General features: G+C 44.2%; 1 protein-coding gene across 1 annotated transcript in view; it reads left to right on the plus strand.

Annotated features, from left to right (window-relative positions):
* Positions 1 to 20,934, plus strand: part of KCMF1 (potassium channel modulatory factor 1) — a gene marked incomplete at its 5' end in the record, with an annotated part of 39,073 nt that overhangs the window by 15,756 nt on the left and 2,383 nt on the right. The window contains 3 exons of the mRNA XM_023495276.2: positions 10,905 to 11,006; positions 15,154 to 15,328; positions 18,368 to 18,650. Of these exons, the coding sequence (XP_023351044.2) occupies positions 10,905 to 11,006; positions 15,154 to 15,328; positions 18,368 to 18,650 (560 nt within the window). The remainder of the gene's footprint in view (positions 1 to 10,904; positions 11,007 to 15,153; positions 15,329 to 18,367; positions 18,651 to 20,934) is intronic.

A 20,934-nucleotide genomic window follows, 5' to 3' on the forward strand; every position in this document is an offset into this window, starting at 1 on the left:
TTCAGCTCTGCAGCTCATATCCAGTTGTTTTGGTACATGATTTTTGCCTGTTTGATTTATGATGTTGCTGATTTGCATTTGCTGCGTTCTCTGTGCTGGACCGTAAGCAAGCGGAACTTATTCTCAGGTACCAGCTCGTTTATTTTACATGCGGCCCATGGACTCGGAGCCAGTCCCCAGGCATTTCTTCTGAATTTCGGTGACCCTGCAGACACGGTGCTAAGCCAATGATTCACAGGAAGACTTTTCTTCCCTTCTTGCTTGTCCCTTATTAGCTATGAGAAAAGTTGTGTTAGCTCTCTGGATGGCCTTTTCCTTTTCTTTTTCTCCAAAGTAGCACAGTCACAGTAAGAGTACCTGACATTTCTCTAGCACCTGCAGATGCTTTGTGTCGGTGTCCCACCAGCCGCATGCGGCGTTGCTCTCTCCATTTCACAGATGAGCGGGGCCATCTGCGTCAGTGATGGGAGTCAGTCCCACGTGTGTTTTAGCTTCCTGGCCAGCACCTTGCCCACTCTACCCGTGGAACCTGCCTCACCAGGTTGCTGGGAGGCTCAAATAGAAAAGTACGTAAGAAACTTTAAAGCACTCTCCAAAAGGTGTTTATTGGTCTCCACTTCCCCAGCTCCTCACCCAGAGTTCTGAAGGAGCTTAATAAGTGGTTGTCGGATAATATCCCTGAATAATTACCACTGCTGCTGCTTTTAATGTGCTAGACTTTTTTTCTCCAAAACGATGATGATCACGACTGAGAACAGCAGCTCTGAAAAGATGTGGCTCTAAAAAGTAGCAACAAAATTCCAATCTAGACGCTGCCTTCCTTTCACCTTGGTTTTTTGGGGGGTGAGGAGATGCTTCTGATTTGCCAGGCCAAAGAAAACCTCATGGAAGCATTTTCTAAGCCCCATCCTCACAAAAGAAGAATTTGGAAGGACTGAGGTCAAGTGTGGCAGGAGGTCACAGGCAGACACGGCCCCAGCCAGAAAGAAGCTGTTGGAGAGGAGAAAGTCTGGGGCATGAGATCTTCTACAGAGAAAAACTTCACTGATTTTCACCCTGAGGTAAAGGAAGCTGTCTTCTGAAAAGAATTCTGATAGCCAGATTTTTATTTGAAAACTTTCAAAAGTATCGTGTTTTTGGTTTTGGTTTTTATAGGGAAGGCAGGTTAAGAAACCAGCAGACAACAAGAAATGGTAAAACATCATAAGTAGTAAATTTGCAACTCAGGTCTCGTCTGAATTTCTTACTCATTTGTGAACTCTGGAAAATTGCTGTAGGTAGAATCTGCATGTATTTTATCTCATTTGTTATTTAGGACAGCCCGTGGGGTGGTGATTACACACTCTAAGTGTTCTAGTCGCTTTTACAGTTGAGGAGACTGAGATTAAAAGAGCAGAGGGGCCTTGACCCAGCTCCGCGGCTAAGAGTCACACACTCCCAGTCCACAGTCTCCGAGGGAGCTCTGAGACCCATGTTCCAGTGCCTTAGTTTGCTATGATAAAATGAGTGGATGGTTTGTCAGAACTGTTTCTGATCCTTTTAGCTTTCACTCCTTTGTGCAGCATTAATGAAGGCTTAATTACTTCCCCCAAACCATCAAAATTAAACGAATGATAAGAATAAGGTTATAACCATTTAGTTCAGTGCTTATCTTCTGTCTGAGAGAAGGAGCATAGAGTGGAAAGCAGTAGGCAGATTTAGGAAGCTAACCAACTTCCTTCCCATCTAGCTATGAGTCAGTATTTCACAGTGGCTTCGTTTTTTTGTTGTTTGAAATGTGAATTCCCAGAACACCAGACACACCCATGTTTCAGTTGTGAGTAAAACAGGACTCAAAGTCTGAGCTGATTATTTGGGGGTTTCTTTTAACAATGTAGAAAATTTAAGAAAGCACACTCCACCTTGCTATATGAACAAAACTTTAAAAGATACTCAAAGGCCACTTATAGAAAGAAATGAGGATTCCAAAAGCCTTGCTGAGCTGGTGGGAACAGTAATAACACTTAAATGGTGCTTCCAGTGGGCCAAGCCCCATACTAAGGGCTTTGCAAATATCTCATTTGATTCTCATATCATCTCTGGGAGAGAGGTCCTGAAGTTGACAGATGGAACTGAAGAGGAAAATCAGGTAACTCATACTATTGGCAATAAGAGGCATAAAGATATCACTAATTAAATGAAAAATAGGAGTAGTTTGTGGTTAATCCACAATAAGGGGGCTGACAAACACCCAGCTTGGCCCAGGTAAAGCTGAAGTCAATAAATTATACAGATGAGCATAACTGAAGCACAAGTCTCTGGTATGGTGACCAAGGTAAAGAGGGCATGTTGGGAAAGGCAGCAGGGAAGGGACATGTTAGGTGACCCCTAGCTGCCCAGCCTGTGAAACCCAGAACCCAGTTTGCTGATGAAAGGTACAGTCAGCTTTGTGGGGCTGTTTAGAACAACAGCATTTGCATTTTGTAGTGTTCATTCATAGGCTCTCAATTCTGCAACCTTATAACTTTTGACTCCAGCACCTAGTACATGCCTAATAAGGGCTAGTTGATTGATTGATTGATTGACTTAGACTGGGAGTCTTAGCATCAGGAAACTTGGATTCTGGCCCCAGTTTGTCACTAACTCTGAAAGATGTTGGGCAAGTGGTTTCAGGTCTCTGGTCATTAGTTTCCCCATTTGTAAAATGAGAGTTATATTAGATCATTGGTTTTGTAAAAGGATAGTTGTGCTATTAATATTTATTGATTGAGGAAGTACGTAATGGCAAATGAATTTATGTTTTATGGATCAACAGCATTGAGACACAGCTTAGTCTTTGAAAGGTAGATTGGCTTATGTTCTACAGTCATTTAATGAGATGAGGTCCTTGCAGTGACTCTCAGTTTCGAAGTGTTTCAGACAGGAACAAGGGCCATGTGTGCTTCTTATTTAAGGATCCTAAGGATTCAGTCCAAGGCTCTCGTGATGGGATGCATCTATGATCCATGGCAAGTCTCTTCTAACATTTTGAGGCCTCAGTTTTCTCATCTGTAAAATGGGGGAATTAGACGTGATGGCCTCTGAGGGTCCTTCTAGCTCTAGAAGAGTTTTATATAGAAGTATTAGCAATAAAACAAAATTCTGTGCTTATATGACCGAAACAGATGGACCATACTTGGAGTTCAAGTCAGCAGGTGTTTCCCAAGCACCTCTTCTGTATGGCAAAGTGCCAGGGAGAGCAAAAATAAGTTGTCATAGGTTTTATCCTCCCAAGGAGTTAGAGTGCGGTGGAGACAGGATGAAAATGGATGGTGCAGCCAGCTAGCAGAGCACAGCCTCTCAGCGAAGTGAATTCTTAGCAATGGAGATATCGGCAAGGTGGGGCCGGGGCGCCGGCCCTGGAAGCATGGACAATCTTTGCCGGACTGGGAGGAGCCAGGAGGGCGATGACTAAAGACATGCGTAAGGGGACCTTGAGAGACCAGTGAAATTAGACTAACCGCAAGGGTTTGTATTGAACTGGATAAAATCAGAGAGTTCCAGGGGAAGGTCGCTTTAGTTAAGGTAGAGCCGTATGAATAAGCTATGGGACCACTTTATGGATGGGGAGATGACTGAGAATCAAACCCTTGTGTTTTAAATTACATAAGGAAAAACTTACAGCTCGCTCCTTTGCCTTGTGGGAGAATCAGATTCTTAGCATTAGCCCTCAGCTTGGAAATTATTAGACAGGCCATTGTTGCCAGGAGGTAGTTGTGTCCAATCGGATCAGCCGGGCAACATGCTTATAACAGAGAGAGAGCCTTTCCACCGAATGTGGGAGTAACCAGTAAATCCTCTTCCCTGCACCCAGCTCGATCATGCTGCCGTCGCGAAGTATGCGCGTGCTGACCACTGACCATCTTTCTTCCTGTCGCTGCCATAACCATTTTGAGGACTGAATTTAGTGCTTTCTTCTCCTTAAATAGAGGCACTATAACAGTCCTTAGATTACATCATTTGTCTTTTATTGTCTTGGGGTATTTTTGGCAGAGTCTAAGGATGAGTAAAATAATGAAAAAAAAAAAAAAGTGCCATCATTAGAAGTTAAGCTGTTTTCATCTTTGAAATATGTTTGTGTTTTGTCATGATCTCATAATTGTTCTTTTTCTTTGACATTCACTAGACAGGCTCCTGATATAGTGCTTATCTCTGGCAGGGAGCCATGCTTTCCCAGAAGCTCTGGCTCCTCCACCGCAAGGACCAGCAGCCTGCTATACCGCCATCATTTTAAGTTCTTTTTGCCATCTCACATCAGAACCCGGCCAGTGGTTTAGCCCTCAGAAGTCTGCCCTACCTCGCCTCCCCCGTCGTTGTGGGGTGTTATATAAATACTCCTTCTGCCCAGGCACTAAAATCGCTGCTATTCCTTCTCCATCAGCTCCTGACTTGGTCAGTGAGCCCTGAGACACGGGAGCTGCTGCCTTCATGTCCTGGCCCTCCCTCTCACTAGCTGGGGTGCATTGGGCAGCTGACCTCCCCTATGAGCCCTAAATCCGAACCACCTGCCTCATGAGGGTGAGGGGGGACAAGGAGCCCCTCAGGGGGACCTGTTAACACCAGGCTGGCAGATCCCCCAGATTCACATCTTGGACCCACGGCCCCAGCTCGAACAATGCAGAAGAGCAGTGAAGCTCTGACAGATCCTCATCCGCGCTGGCCCTGGGGCTCTCGGGTACTCTCGGGTATTCTCGGGCAGAGGCGGGATGGAAGTCCAGGGCTTCCTGGTTCAGAGTCATTTCTTTCTGTTCCCCCACTATAGCAAGCTGCATGTGGTTTGCCTTTAGTGCTAGGCACTAGGTGCAGAATTAGGTAAATAGAAAGGATTGCAACCCCATAGAATATTGTACTGGGGCTTTTGGTATGCTGGATTTTGTTTTCTGTTTTTGGTTTTCATTTTTAAGAAAGATAAACATGAATGGACATACTTTGTCCTCTGTTCACCTTTTAATACATGGACACATGCTCCAACACCATTCGTGCTTAGGAGCTGCTACTTCCTCCAGAGTCGTAGCTGACACGTTGACCTAGCTCTTCTGAAAAGTCCCTGACCCTTGGATCATGACAGGCTGCTGCTGGTCTTGGAAAATAACGTGCATCGTCAGGTGCCTTCTTAAGACACCTCACAAACAGTGTTTCTGAAGGGGGAGGGAGGGAAGTGACAGGACAGGTGGGAGGAAGGTGCCAGGTGTGACCTCTGCTGCTGATATAGGTAAACCCCCAAGCCTGACCTGGGCTAATGAGGAAAAAAAAGGTTGGTTTAAAATGAAGGAAATCGTGGCAGTTTTTGAAAATGGATGAACCTCCCAAAGTGATTATGTTGATCAAAAAGTTCACAGAAGTTGAAAAGTTATCTTAAGTTTTTTTAGATCAGGATTATAAGGAAACTGAAATTCCAAACACTTGATATTCCTGTGTCAGGCCTTGTGACAGGTACAAAGAAGTGTGGACCATTCTCAGAGCTCAAGAAACTTATTATGGTCTAGTCAAAAGGTGAAACTTAATGCTAGACGGCACAAGGCAGTGCATGACTAAGTCCCAAATGAAGAACAAGTCAGGGGAAAGGTTTTTATCATTCTTATAATTGCTTTACACTTGGCATTTTTCCTTGGTGAAGAGATAGGTTCACATGCTATATTAAAGTCTTTTAACTAATGAGCAAGCACATCGATGGCTTCTTCCAACTCTATTTCCCCAAAAGATAGATTTGAGGGCCTCTTGACAACAATAGGACATTAATATGTTTACTGTTAAATGAACCACTTTTAAGTTTTCTGAGGGATTGTTCTGAGCTACTTGCATTGTCAGCTTCAAAAAATTGACCAGTCTCTAGATCGGAAGAAAATATTGAATCTCTAAACTTCTCATTGCCACCATACATTTCTTTCCTCAGTTTAAAGCGCACTTAAAGCGCACAGAGCACAGTGGTATCTTTAACTCTCCATCATTCCCAATTCAGTCAAGCACTTCACAGTGTATGAGGACTCTGCTTCTGAAGCACCTGTGGGAACTTAGGCAGACTATTTACCTTCCCTGGCCCTGAGCTTCCCCATCTGTAATGTGACTACCATTTTCTCAAGTCTCTTTTCAGGCCAAATCTGTGATCCTGTGATTTTGATATTTGAAAGTCGTATCACAAAATCATAGAATTTTGAAGTTCTGAGAGACCTAAGCGACCTTCTAATTAATGCCATATCTTTAAAAAGCTGTCCTAGATTTCTAGCGAGGGTTCTTACCCCAATAGGGAAAATTCTGTGTTTATTTTCCCTAAGCTCTAACTGAAATTTGGCCATTTCCTTCCACTAGTAATTTAGGCAACAAACCACAGTATTATTAGGCTCTACCAGACCCCCAAAATGTTCTGTGATACAGAAAGAAGAGTCCCTGACCTATTATCAACATAGACAGCTGATTGTCCAGCTTCTTGAAGCCCTTTAAGAAGGAAATTGTTGGTACTTCTTGACACTCATTGCACTTTGGGGTAGCTTCAGTTTTTGGAAAGTTTTTCCTTAACATCAAAGCTCAATTTCCCCTCGACCAGTTGTCATGTGGCCTGATTTCAGTGTCTGTAATAATTTTGTTTGTCATCCTCTGGATGCTTTCCAGCAGATAAAGGTGCTCCTTCCCCCCCCCCCCCCCCCCCCCAACTGATTGCAGTACTCCTGCTCACTGTCTCCTTAATGTAGCCTAAGAGCACATTAGCTTTCCTAGCTGCTATGTATGGAAGGGTCCTTTGTAATTATGGATAAGCCAAGTATGATGGGTTAATCCTCTGATTTGGAACACAGTGAAAATTTATATTGATGGTACTTTTTTCCTTTATAAATATAGCTTAAAATACACATAATTGGCAAAATCCATTTTTCTTCTACCCGAAAGGGACTCAAAGGCCATGCTTCATCATGAAATATGCAAGCAGTTGGAGCCCGTGAACGAGGATGAGTTGTCCCTGGGCCCTGTTGTTGGTCAGTCAGTGAGTTATGAGGCATACGATCAAAGTGAACTAAAAACTGAGTCTTGGGAAGAATGGCCGTGTCGTGGCTGTAAGAGCTTGGAGACCCATCCCTAAGGAAGCCTGGTGAGGTAGGCCGTAGGAAGAAAAGTCTATTTCACCTTTAGGAGCTGAACCAGTCCATGAGACCCCAGCCAAATTAAATTGGCTTCAGGGGCAGACTCGATCGGGAAGTTAGGATAAAGTAAGAGAATGGCCAAGAAACCGGAGCATCTCCACAAAAGGAGCAGGGCAAGCGCAAGGCAGGGCAGTGAAGAAGGGGACAGACACTGACTTTTCAGTCTGGAGGCATTCGAGAGTCAGAGACTCTCAAGGAAGGCCCCGAAGCCCAGCCCCCCATTTTATTAAATCCATGAGGATGTGGAAGCCCCCAGCCACACAGCTCTAGCCTTGGAATTCTAAGCACTGCCTGCCCGGTGGACACTTTAAACTTGATCTTGTTCCATTATTGCAGTCGTGTCTGACTCTCCCCGACCCCATTTGGGGTTTTCTTGGCAAAAATCCTGGCGGGCTGTGCCATTTCCTTCTTCCGCTCATGGGACAGATGAGGAAACTAAGGCAGATGGTAACATGACTTGCCCAGGATCACACAGCCAGGAAGTGCCTGAGGCTTCCTGACTCCAGGCCTGACACTAGCCACTGCACCACCCAGCTGCTCCTGAGGTCTGTAGGCTTCTCAAATCAAATATGAGAAAAACTCTGTCCCTCCGCCCCAAACCCACCTTTTTTCTGAACTTCTTCTTTCAAGGCTCAGGCAAGAAATATTTTAAGTGACTTCTCTGGGCCCGTCACGTGCTCCGGGGATACAAAGAAAGGTAAAAAAGTTCCTGTCCCCAAGTGACCAACAGTCATATTTGGGGGACAGCATGCAAACCACCATGAGCAAACTATAGGTATAATAAATGGGAAATAATCCACTTAAGGGAGGCAATAGAATAGGAGGCTTGAGAAGGGCCTTTTGTGGAAGGTCGATGTCACCTGGGACTCAGCTAAGGGGGCCAGGAGGTGACAAGGAGGAGGAGGGAGGAAGGTGTTCCGGGCAGCGGGGCCCAGCCCAGGAAGATGCCTCTGCTCTTCCTTTCCCAAACCTTACTGTCCGCTGACTCCTTCCCGTCTCTTCTCCCCCAGTCGGAATCAGGAGCTAAATCTCATCAGATCCCCGGCTACTGTCAGGCCCGAGGCTCCTGCCTCAAGTCTCTCCCCTGGAGGTGGCAACCGGGAGGGCTAAGGCACCTCTGGCCAAGCTCTCCCCTCCTCACTGAACAAGGGGGTCCAGCAAGTCTGGTCTGGCCATTGCTCCCCCCTGGCCCTCCCTCATCTGCTTCCTTTCAGGGCCGGCCCAAAGACCCCCTTCTGCACAGCCCCAGGTTGCCCTTCCTCTCCCCGCGCCGCTATGTGTGTGTGTGTGCCCTTCCATGTGAAGATGCTGCTCTCCGCCAGGGCTGGGTTTCTTTATAAACTTTCTCTGGATATGGGCTCCTGGGCAGCCTGTGGAACACTTCTCAGGATGATGTTTTTAAATGCTTAGCATAAAATACATGGGAATGCATCCATGACCACCAAGGAAACCCGTCATATTGAAAAACATGGACGGATTTTCTTTTACGTTTACAGACCCTGGGGGAGCCTGGGTGTCCAAGCCCTGTCATCTCTGTCTCCGCATCCCCAGCACCTGGGACATTGCTCCTGCTTGTGCTCGAATAAGCCTAAATGCTTCTGGCTGCTTCCTTGAGTGAAACGGCTGCACCCTTTCTTAGAGAGGGCCTTCTACCTGGTGTGTGACCCCCAGGGACCCAGGAGACCTTTGCAAGCTCGTGTTCCCATCCAGAATTGCTCTAGAATCATGGGACTTCTCTCAAGTTTGAGCGCTCTTCTCACTGGCCCTTCCTGGCTCACATCTTGTCTGTCTCAGCAGCTCAGTAATTCGGGCCACTTGGCTCTGCAAGATAGAAGCCCTGCTGGCTCCCAGAAGGATGAAGGCCAGAGCTCTTATCTACAGCCAGGGCTTGGCGCCCATTTGCTCCTTGTCCGCCTCTTTGTGATCCCTTTGGGGGGGTTGTTGGCAGATGCTGGAGGGCTGGGCCATTCCCTTCTCCAGCTTGTTTTATACATGAGGAAACTGAGGCAAACCCTGTGCTCAGGGTCACATAGCCAGCAAGTGTCTGAAACCAGAGTTGGACTTGGAAGGACGGGTCTCCCCAAGGCTGTCCTCTGTGGCTGCTTGCTGCATTGAATGGAACAGAATCCTGCCATGGGCTTGGGAGAAGCTCATGGAATTGGAGCTTCCTTTTCTGTAAAATAAGCCGGTTAACCCAGATGGTTTCTGAGCCTCCAAGTCCATTATCTGGAGGATGACCTTCAGTGATGAGCTCTGTGACTGAGAACCCCGATCTCGGGGGCTTGAGCCCCACCTCCAGTACCTCAGAGCTTCTATCTAACCTTCTTGGAACCTCCGTTTCTTCATTTGTTCAGAGGATTAATTTGTAGGATTAGCGATTTCTAACTGAAAGGGGGCTTGTCCCTCTCAATTTACCGGTGGGGAATCCCAGGCCAAGAGAAGCTTTGGAGTGGCTTGCCCACAGCGAGTGCCCATGGGCACCAGACTTGGCCATGTGGAAGGCCCCCTGTGGATCGCCTGCTGACCATGCTCGATTCTGTTTCTTGTTAGCTCCTTTCTCCTCGGGTTCAGTCTGACGCCTCTGCTTTGTGCCGAACCCCGCTCTTTATTAAGTGCCTGTCACACAAGGCTCTGGTGAGATAACGTGGGGAAAGCCTTTTGCAAACATGAGCATGTTCTGGCAGTGTCGGCTGCTCAGAGCAATGGGTAGAGAGGGGTGACCCCGCTGAGCTGGAGCAGGGGTACCTGGCAAGGAAGGGCCCGACCCCCCCCAGGGGTTCCCTTTTAGTATCGAGACCACCAAAGACACAGAACCTTTGGGGCAGCAGTCAGAATCCCCGACTCGTCCTGTGGATGAGAGCCTCTATAGGGCTCTCTAGTTGTGTCCTTCCATCAGTTCTCCCCAGGGGCCTTCCCAGCAAGCCTTATTTTGTGGGTGCCTGCACTGTGTGGGGCTGGTGGTCTTTTTTCCTCTCATTCTTGATATACGCCTGGTCTAGAGGGGATCTCAGATACTTCCTATACCCTCGTGGTCCCCTACAATTGAGATCCATGGAGATCTATTGGGCATCACAGGAAAGCATCAGCAGAAGAATAATAGTGTTGAAAAGATGAGCTTTTGTTTGGGGAGCAGCTTGAGGGTGCTGAAATAGCCGTTCATCTTGATATCATTTACATGGATTTGATGTTTTATTTACTCTACAGAGTTTTTAATTGTATGTTTGTATATTTGTGTTCTTTTCCCCTGGGAAAACCTTACTTGTTTTCCCTCCCTTTTTGTAAATTACTTTAGCCCTCACACTCACATTTTCATAGGGGCCTCTTGGCCAGTGCTCTGTGCTTATGCTCTAAGAGGGAGGGGGTTCTGGTTCAAACTCAGTGCCTACTGGTGTGGAAACCATAGATGTGAATGGGTAAATCTCTGAGCAGACACTATTTGGGATCAACAACTAGCCATTGAGGCAGATGTGTCCAGCCTCGGTCTGAGTGCAGCCCATTTTGCAGTTTTCTCATCGATCTGCCTGGGATTGATCCCTATCCAAGCTCATCTGATGCTGCAATGGCAGCGATCTCCAGATGAGAGCTGGAACACCTCCTTCGGGTGTTTCAGTAGCACTTTTTGTTGTTTGGGTTTGCTGCGTTGTAATGGGATCATTAATGACTAGCTGGTATTATTCACATCTTGGTTCTCATTGGTGCCTGTGTCTGTTGTTAAATAGCCTTTTACTAAACTTGTTCTTCTGGCTTTCGTTGCAGATTTGTCCAATCTGTGCAGCATTACCTGGCGGAGATCCTAATCATGTCACAGATGATTTTGCAGCTCATCTCACACTTGAACACAGAGCCCCTAGAGATTTAATATCCTTTTATGTGCCAGCAAGAAAAAAAAAAGGAAGAAATTACATGTGTCACCCTTGGCTCTAGCTCCTAACATGTGCTTGATTATCTAAAAAGCAAATCAGAGAAAAGGGCAAATTCCCAACCTCTGTTTATTCACAATAGAAAGAAAAAAAAAAAAAACTCATTTAAAAATGTTAAGTCTCCCTATTTTCGACATTATTCAGAATCAAATGGCATGTCGTACATAGATTGACAATCACCTGACCCTTGGGATAACCTCCTCGTTCGTCCCTTGTCATTCATTTACAAAGACTGTCAACATTTCCATTCTCTGAAAATGGATCCTCTCTGTATGATAAATGTCAGTCCTGCTATAACCAGCATATTCTATTAAAACCAGAGTCTCCTCTCTAAAGTAGCCAGCCAGCGTAGTGCAGAAACACCTCGGCTCTCCCATGCCCTGGAAACCAGACCTGCAGGAATTCTAAGTATGCAGGAGGAGGCCAGACTAACTGTGGCGAGGGGGAGGCAAGTAAGCCTAGGAGGGGGGGAGCTAAGCAGCATAACTGGGGGTCCTCTGCCAGAGAAAATAACAAAGAGCGGGAGGGCTAAGGGTCACCCCCCACGTTCTTATTGGGCAGCTCTTTCAGCAGAAGGAAAGGGACTCTCAGGATTCATATTGATGATGTCTGTGAAAAAGCAATTACAGACAAGACAAGGAAGAATAATAATGGGAGCAGAATGTAGATGCTAGGAGGGGAAGAAAACGGATCCCGACAAAATTGCAAAGAGACGGTTGCCTGCAGTAGAGATGCAGGGATACATAGACAGAGAGACTATACAGATAAACGGACACACAGACACTCTATACAGATAGGCAGGTAGCTGAGAAGGCCGACAGGCTATGTTGGCAGTAGGTAGAATGATCAATCCATCAATATCAATAGGTGAAGTTCTTTATGTTAGTCAAACCAAAGGGTTAATTTTGAAATGTGGAAACCAAACCACAGAGAGGGTGGTAGTCTGGCACTTGCCTGTATATGAAGCAGAAAAAAACTGATGCAGATGGAGTGCTGTATATACACACGCAACAGAACAGAACTAGCATATTTTAGAAGTCCTTTGATAGACAGGGAATCTAACCTAATTGATGAAAGATGCCCGCGTATACCATGCTATTCTTCCCCCTAAGATAAGAACCCCTGCCTGGCACCTATATCGTGGGTATTTTTGGAAGGAGCTGGGTTTAGAACGGGAACCTAAGTCCAAGGTGTAGCCCTTCCACTTCTTCACTGAGGAACCCTGGGCAGCTTATGCTCACAAGGCCCCAGTTTCTCCCCTTGTTAAAAGGAAGGCGGAAGAGAGAAAGTTATAGTTAGCTTAGAACATGGAAATCTGGCCACAACTTGAAACAGGGAGCCCAGGACGTATTAATTGGTCAGTATCATCTGGATTTGGTTTTAATTGTTTCATGGCAAACCAAAAAAAAAAAAAAAAAAAGGCAGAGGGTACCCTCCAACTCCATCTCAGTGTCAGAAAGCAAAAAAATATTTTTCTGAACAAAGGCAATGAAGTAAACCATGTGAGCTGCCTAAAGGCGATTTTTTTGTTTGTTTGAAAGTCAAATAAGACTTTAGAAACCTAGATATAGATTATAAAAAGCAGCAAATCATGCAGTGGCAGTCTTTTTTGGTTTTCAGTATAACCCATCCCTAGTGAGGCCCAGGAAACCAGTCTATTTGGGTAATGCCTCCTAGTGAATCAAACACTCCGCCCTGCCAGTTTGAGCACCAGTAAGGACAAGTTGTTTTTGTCATGTACTGGTAGTGACTCAGAGCGCCACTGAATCCAACCTCCGATGACTGGAACAGCTCAGCAACCATTGAGCTCTCTCAGAACAGAAGCTGTGTGGAAAAACATTTTTTCTGATTCATTAATTTTTTTGTATTTTTTTAGCCTTCATTGAAAAGTGAATTTATGGCTATAATTCAAACCAAAAAGGATTTATTAAGTGCCTTCTCTGTGGGTGGTCCTAGAGCCCCTCAAGAAGTTTATATTCTACTAAGGAATACATTATGTCTAACAGAAATGAATAGAGCCAGAGCCTCTCTGTAGTTAGGAAGCTCGCAGCTGAGGAGATTAATGTCATAAGTTCGGTGGGGTTGTTTTTTTACCATCTTCTTCCTACCCAGCCAACTTCACTTAACCCATGAGCCAGCACAGAAGATGAGATGTCATTTTCTGTAACGTGGTTCTGTAACTTTCTTCATGAGAAAGTTGACATGGGTATCATGGCTCTAGAGCTGGAAAGGACCTTAGAGATTATGATGTCCCGCTCTCTCCACTTGGGCCTCGGGAGCTCAAGCTGCCCAGAGTTCCACCCCGAAGAAGTGGCCGGGCTACCCCCTGACCTCAGGCCCCTGTTCTAAACCCAGCTTTTTCCAAAAAGACCCACGAAGCAGGTGCCAGGCAGGGATTCTTAGGGGGAAGAATAACATGGTCTAATGTAGACAAGCATCTGTTGGGGTTCAGGGGCCTTGAATACAAATCTTGGCTTGGCCACCTTAGGCAGGTCACATAACCTCTTGGTAACTCAGTTTCCTTATCTGTAAAATATGAGAATAGATGACTTCTGGATCCTTTTCAGGTCCAACTCTGTAATCCCATAGTTTTGTCCAGCTCTAATTTGTTTTAATTTTTCCCGTACCTGGAGTTTTCTCCTAAGTTAAGGAGAAATTTTTAAAAATTGTCCACAATTTTTATGTCCACAAACATGTAACTGGAAGATGGGGGTGCATTTGTAAGCCTTGAAGCAAGCCCTCTCTGATACTAGGTAACTACTCTCATGCAGTTATTATGCAGTTATTACATCACCCTGGAAATCAGGCTTTCAGGAGATGTAACTCTTAGCACAAGTTCATGTAATAATGAGATTACAGTTCATGAATAAACTTAGTGCAACAAGTTAGAACCCCCCCAGGCAGTTGAAAGATTAGGGAAGGTGCGTGTGATATATTGTGATAGTCAGGTGGATGTGGTGTTTTACGTAATTCTCAGAAGCCCATGGATCTGAAAGCATGAACATGAATATTTGGGTGGATAGAAAAAACCTTCAAAACTTTGATTTCCCAATCTTACAGAGAAACAAGCTCAGGAGATGCTTAACTTAGTCTTCTGTTTTGAGAAAGAAAGAAATGATCAACTATAAACAACCAACAGGAATTTAAAGGGTTAACAGTTTTCCAGAAAACTTAATTTACCCAAATGATTCATTTCCTTTGAAAAATCAAGTTGTGACAACTACCTGTCTTAATTTTTTTTAGCACACCTGTGTTTAGCCAGCATTGCCTGGGACAGGAGTTCTTAGCCTGATAATTGTATTTCATACATAATTAGTCATCTCCTTAATGTCATGTCTTTTATTTTGTGCATTTGACAACCTTCTTCTGAGAAGCGTTTGTGGGCCATGACATAAAAGAGATTCAAAAGCCTTGGTTGATTTGGTCTCGTCACCCATGTCTGTATAACCTGTGAGCTTAAGAGAGCTTTTTAGATTTTCAAAAATAACTGAATTTTAAAATGTAAAAAGCATTCTTCCCCTCCAAAAGTTTACTGATTAAATCTCGTTTTCTTGCTTATCAATCCGGGCATCACAAGTGCCCATCCACCTTGGAATGGACTTAGCCCCTAGGCCAATGTGCCCCTGGACCAAAAAGTCTCACATTTAAGCTAAAGAGATAGATACTTGCCACCTGCTTCTAGGCCGTGGAGCCTTGTCTGCTCTGAACTGATGCTCCTGGCTTAGGTCTCTGTCTCCTGATGCTGGAACCGAAGGCTTTCTTGTTCTGTTGCCTGGGAGCGAAGGGGAAGGTTAGACATTTGTGACAAGAGGGAGTGGCTGACCTGCCTCCTCGGGCTCTTCCTGGGAGGCTACAGGCAGCCCTCCCGGAGGGTGAGCCGGCCCTGCACTCAGGCGCTAGCACCCTCCCTTCTGCCTGCGCCACGCAGGAAACCGCAGCGCAGTTAGCTCTCCACGTAAACTGTCATGGGGTGTTCGTTAAGGGCCAAAATCACGTTAGAGAAATCTGTGTCCCCCCCCAAGAAAGGTTCAGGCTGTGTTTATTTTCACGAGTCATTCAATTTTTTATCTTAACTTGCGGGTTACGATGAATCGAGTGGTGTTCGACATGTACGTAGAATGTTTCACCCTGGCCGGGGACTGGGAGGTCCTCGGGCCCGTAGATCAAACATGCACTTTACTAGCAGTTCTACTGGTGGGCTTTCTTCTTCGCAGAGTTCGTATTCTCCAAGCAATAGGGAAGCCATGGATCCTATCGCTGGTAAGACCTTTTTGTATTTGCCTCAAAAAGAAAATTGCTTTGTCTTTTTCCTTTTTCAAGTTTGGTTCTCATATACATGTTTTTGTTCTCTATCATAGACAGTCTCAAGTTTTTGGTATATTTTCATTTAAATCAATCCTTCAAATATTAAAAAGTAGTAATATATGACATGAATCATTTTACTTTACTGTAGTTTTGTTTTGTTTTTTTCCCAAGCATTGAGTGAATTATAGAAGAAATAAGTAATTCTTTTGATATTTTCTCTATCTTTTTATGCCTTGAAGAAAAAAATTTTTTTTTTAAATCAATCCTTTTTTATACAAAAGTCAAATGAGAACATGTTTGTTTTTGTGTAAAATCACAGGAGGATCTTGTGAAAACACAAGAATATAAAGGCAAGATACTGGAAAATATTTCTTCTGATAGCTTATGAAAATATATGTGAAAATATATTGAGACACAAAATTCATAACTGATCCTTCTTGCCCACAATTTGAGAAACCATGAGGAGCCTATAATTCTGCTTTGGACTCTTAAATTTCAGTTTGCCATAATTGTAAATAATTTTTGTTTCAAACTAGCCCATCCTGTTGAAGCAATGGGCTTAAGTAAGAGTGAAAGCTTTTTGCAGCAAATTAGAAATCTCTGGACCCAAACGTCTTCCTTGCTCATGTAGTTTGTAGTCTATGGCTCCTTTGTAAACCAATTAAAAGTGTTTTAGTTTAAAAGAAAAAAAAAAGCTGTCCAAGAGCTTCTTCTATATACATCAATACAATATAACTTGAAGTAGAAGGGAAGCCTTAACAGCTGGGAGCAGAGGCAACCCTAACTGGGAGTTGAAGAAAGAGGAAGGCTCCTCTGAAGGGGAGCTAAAGGAGAGAGAACACATGAGGCACATGAAATGTCTGGGTAGCTAATGGCCCTGTTTGGCTGGAATGTGAAGTAGGAGAAGTAGTCGTACCAAAGAAAACACAAAGGGGATAGAGAGGAGCCACATTGTGGAGGGCCTTGGAAGGGAGGCCGGGATGTGGATATTCTGGACAATGTGGCTATCTCCGGGAGTGGACCTGAGAGCCCTGATGCAGAAGTCATTCCAGAAGTAGAATTAATGTGAGTGGGAGAGATGGTGCAGTGTAGGTCAGGGAGAAAGGAGAGGCAGGAATCACTCCCAGGATCCAAATTGGTAACCGGAAGAATGTAGAATTGTAAAAGGAAGGTGAGTTCCATTTTGGACCCGTTTGATTTATGATCCCTGAGATACCGGTGCTATTATTCTCCCCATTTTAGAGATATGGAAACTGAGGACAGAAGTTAAATGGCTTGCCTGGAGTCTCAGAGCTAGCACCTTTCTGAGGCAGTATTTGAACTCAGGACCTTTTGAGTCCATGTCCACCATTCTGTCTACTTCATCCCCTAGTTTCCTAGTGAATAACAGTTGAAAACATTTCATTCATCTGCTTAAATAAGAACAGATGAACCTGCAGAGCAAGCAAGCAAGAGAGCACGAGGTGAGCCATCCAGCAAAAGTAGGCTTCTGAAAGTCATAGCTGGCATGTTGCACTTCTACATGCATGGTCTTATTGGATGCTTGCAACAACCCTGGGGGCTGTTTGTCAGTCTAGGGCCGAAGTGGTGGTTGCCCCCGGCCTGGTTCTGTATTGGGGAACAGAGACTCCATTGGGCACAAGGAGGGAAGATGAGCGTGAGCCATCTAAGCTCACCATACCCAGGACCCCTGGGAAGTGATAGGAAAGAACAGGTAGCGCAGCTTAAGTGACGGAGCAGGACTCCTAGAGGTCAGCGATCGGCATGAAGAGCTCAGGGAGGGAAACGGAATCTCCTCTGCCCTGGCAAGGTCCCACCTAGAAATGTAGGCCATGGATACCTTTTTCCCAAAGTTGGGGCCTGGCTCATCCCCTCACATGAGGGTTTCTCATCAGAGCTGGGATTGGTCTTCGGAGCCTCAACTTCCTAATGCGTGCACTCTCCAGCTCCTCTGCTATGTGGATAGTTTTGTGGAACTGGTTTTTTTTTTTTTTTTTTTCCTCTTTTTTATTCTTCATTGCAAGGGATGACTCACAAGGTAGGAGAGAGAAACAAGAACTATTCAGAAATGCAAGTTAAGTCAGCAAACATTTCTTTAAGTACCTGGCCGGCCACTGTGCTAAGCATGGAATGGAAGTGACATAAAGACAAAAGATAGTAATCGATCTATTTTGTAAAACTTATAAAAAGCATAACTTTGTTTTCACGTGCTCAGTTCATTCCTTTGCAGGAAAAAATCAGCAACATATCCAGGCCAAATAGTGGGGAATTAGAAAACTATTTCTGATGAGTGTGTTGCTTTAAGAAAGCAACTTTTTATTCAGGGGTTTACAGCCTTTTCAAGCTTAAAAAAGGTTTGTTGTTGTTTTTTAACATGGATAGGTTTTTTTTTTTAAATCTCTATTTAATAATAGTTGTCCTTTTTTGGTATCCATTTATTTGGGAATTCAAATAGTTGATTTAAAAAATATAAATTCAGGAATGTTTTTAAATGAAATTTTTTATTGATAACCGTAGTATACTAATATATTTGAAATAAATAGTAAATATTTGTATGAGACAGTCAACAAAAAATATGTTTGCTCATGGAATATATTAAGTCACACTGGAGATTCTGTTTAAGGTGAAAAGCAAAGAGAAAATAATCGGTTTGCCTGTGGTTCTGAGGATCCTTTGCAGTAACTTGTTTCCTCTCCTTACCCTATAGGTCTGTAATCCACAGACTGAAAACCACGGTTCTCAGCCATTCTTCTTAAAAATTTCATTTTGGCTAACGAGTCTAGGTCACTTAGTGGGATGGGGAGACAGCCCAGAAGTGCTGAGTAACAGGAGGAAGACTCCATCGGGTTTAATGTTCGCCTGGATAGTTGAACGACGAGCCCCTTAGGTAGCTGGCTCTGAGTTACCAGTGGGCCTTTGACCGAGCATCTCGGGATCGAGGTGGTTCTCGGCGGTGTGGCCTGGCTTACAGCATCTCTCCATTTCTGTTGGCAGAGCTTTTATCTCAGTTATCAGGAGTGAGACGTTCTGCGGGAGGACAACTCAATTCTTCTGGCCCCTCGGCTTCTCAGTTACAACAGCTGCAGATGCAGCTGCAGCTAGAACGCCAGCACGCACAGGCAGCACGACAACAGCTGGAGACGGCCCGCAATGCAACCCGACGCACCAACGCGAGCAGCGTCACCACCACGATTACACAATCGACAGCCACAACCAACACGACAAACACAGAGAATAGTCAGCAAACGATCCAGAATTCCCAGTTTCTTCTTACGAGGTAGTTAAGTCTTTGCCTTTCTACTTTGATTCTGTTTCGAAATTGAATTTTTGAGTAGTCATCTTAAATTGATTTAGCCTTTCCCCCTACATCTAGATTTTAAAGCTTAATATTCCTATCGATTATGAAACCCGCTGCTCCTTAAGCTAAGTCCCATGTTAATATTTCCCTCAGTCATCTTGGACGTTTAGGACTTGCTACTCGCCAAATGGCCAGAAATGGGGCAAGGTTTCCAAAGCTTTTTACGTACGGATCTCCCCAGATCGTACAGGTATTATGCTCCCATTTTAGAGATGAGTCTCGGAGGGATTGTTGCAGATCTCACCAATCAAGGTCTTCTGCCATCCCATCCCAGGGTCCTTTTTACTGTTCATGCTGCCTCCTTTAAAATAGGGTTGATCAGGTATTTATTTTGAAAGTATTTTTCTATTTCATTTCATCTAATTGGGCATAATTTTTTTTATTGTCCAAAAAAAGCTAACCTATCACGATAGTACATATTTAGATAATATTAGGCAAAGTAGTGAACATGATTCACATTGCTTTTTCTTTGTTATCATTCATAGTGCTGAAAGGTTTTAAAAGATACATGCATACCCTGGATCAAAGAAACTTAGAATTTCGGTACCACATAGCCGGGATTTAACATGTCAGTATATTTAAATAACAGACCACAAGGCTAGTGTGTCAAGTGATGGCATGTAACCCAGCTAGTCTTACTCTGCCACCGAAACCAGCTTTGTGCGTCTGCGAGGGAGACCGCCTGACTTCTGGACTCAAATCGCACAACCATTGAAGTGTATGATTTTCAGAAAATTGTAGAAAAGGGGAACAAATGAAATGATGAGCTCTGGATTTATTTATTTTTAACAGAGCTTAAACCTAAAGAAAACTGAGCCTGATCAAAGAATGGAGGAAGGTAGAATGAATATATATACATATAAATTGGAAAAGCAAATGGAGAAAGTAAGACCAGCATCTATCATGTGCTTACAGCTGGGTTTTAAAGTAGCCGCCACACTTGGTCATCTTCCCGAAGTCAGTAATAATGTCAGCTTCCTCCAGGCAGTCTCTTCTTTCCCCTCTCAAGGAAAATATAGACTTTGATTCTTTCACCAACCTGAACCCCTACTTTTCTCGGGTAAATCCTCTTGTGGAGGGGCCCAACTGATAGCCACCACTGTGCACCCTGGGTACATTTTTTGAGATCCAATGTGCCTTAACAATACCTGCTATGATTTCCACTCCTCAAAAAGCTTTTTAATTGGACTCATTATTAATCACCTACCAGGAATTAGTCGGAACACCAAGGGGCTACAGTATGGGGCCTTTTAACCTGGTGCTGGCAAACAAGACCAATCTTCCTTCACCTCTTCCGGGGCTCAGAATAGACACTTGCTGTTGGGTGGGTTGTGCCTCTGGCGCAGCCTGATTTTTCCAATCCCATCTCTTTTTCCTGGTCTTTACTGGGACAGAGGATTCACTGATCCTGCCAGGGAGTGTGTAGTTACCTCCATTCAAGGATAGCCTGCCTTTGGGGTGTGTCAGGCCCTTTCCCAGCCCTTTTCCTGGGAGTAGCCTTTCCAGGTACCAATTTTATCCACAGATTGACTAAAACCTGAACAGTTTTCCAGAGAAAGGCCAGCCTACCCTGATTAACTCAGATGGCCTTATTACAAAAAGAGTAAAGTTGGTACACCTTTGCCTACCCTAATTTTTTTTTTTGGGGGGGGGGGCGGGGAGGGAACTAAAGATCTTGGCTTTATTTAGGTTTTGGACACTATTATCGGAGTAAAAATTTGCAGCTCATCTCACAAGGCACCATCCTTCCATCGTACTGGTTCATCTCATATCAATTCTTTCCGTTTGCATTTTTATTGCAAAATTTATTATTCTCTCCAGACTTTCTTTGCTCCTTATATTCTGATATTTAAAATGGATTTTTCAGAGACAAATAAAAGAGATGGATGGAGCAGAGGGTCAGAAAAAAAAAGATGTCTGTATGGGAAATATGACTTAGCTAAGCCCCTTTTTCTAGATTTTTAATTACAGTTAAATAATGTTTCATGGAGGATATTTCTCACTAGTTTTTTTCACTGTTTTTCACTATATTTTTCACAGTTGTCCGTAATGCATTTCAAGTGCTATTCCTGCAAATCCTGCTCTCTGTAAAACCATGTTTACTTTTTCATGGCTTAATTTTTACAAAATCATGCTAAGTACATAGACTTTTTCTTGATGTAGGAAGGGAAGTGGGTCAATTTGAACTTGCAATTTTACTGTG

The sequence above is a fragment of the Sarcophilus harrisii genome, chromosome 2, assembly GCF_902635505.1.
Source record: "Sarcophilus harrisii chromosome 2, mSarHar1.11, whole genome shotgun sequence".
Lineage (NCBI taxonomy): Eukaryota > Metazoa > Chordata > Mammalia > Dasyuromorphia > Dasyuridae > Sarcophilus > Sarcophilus harrisii.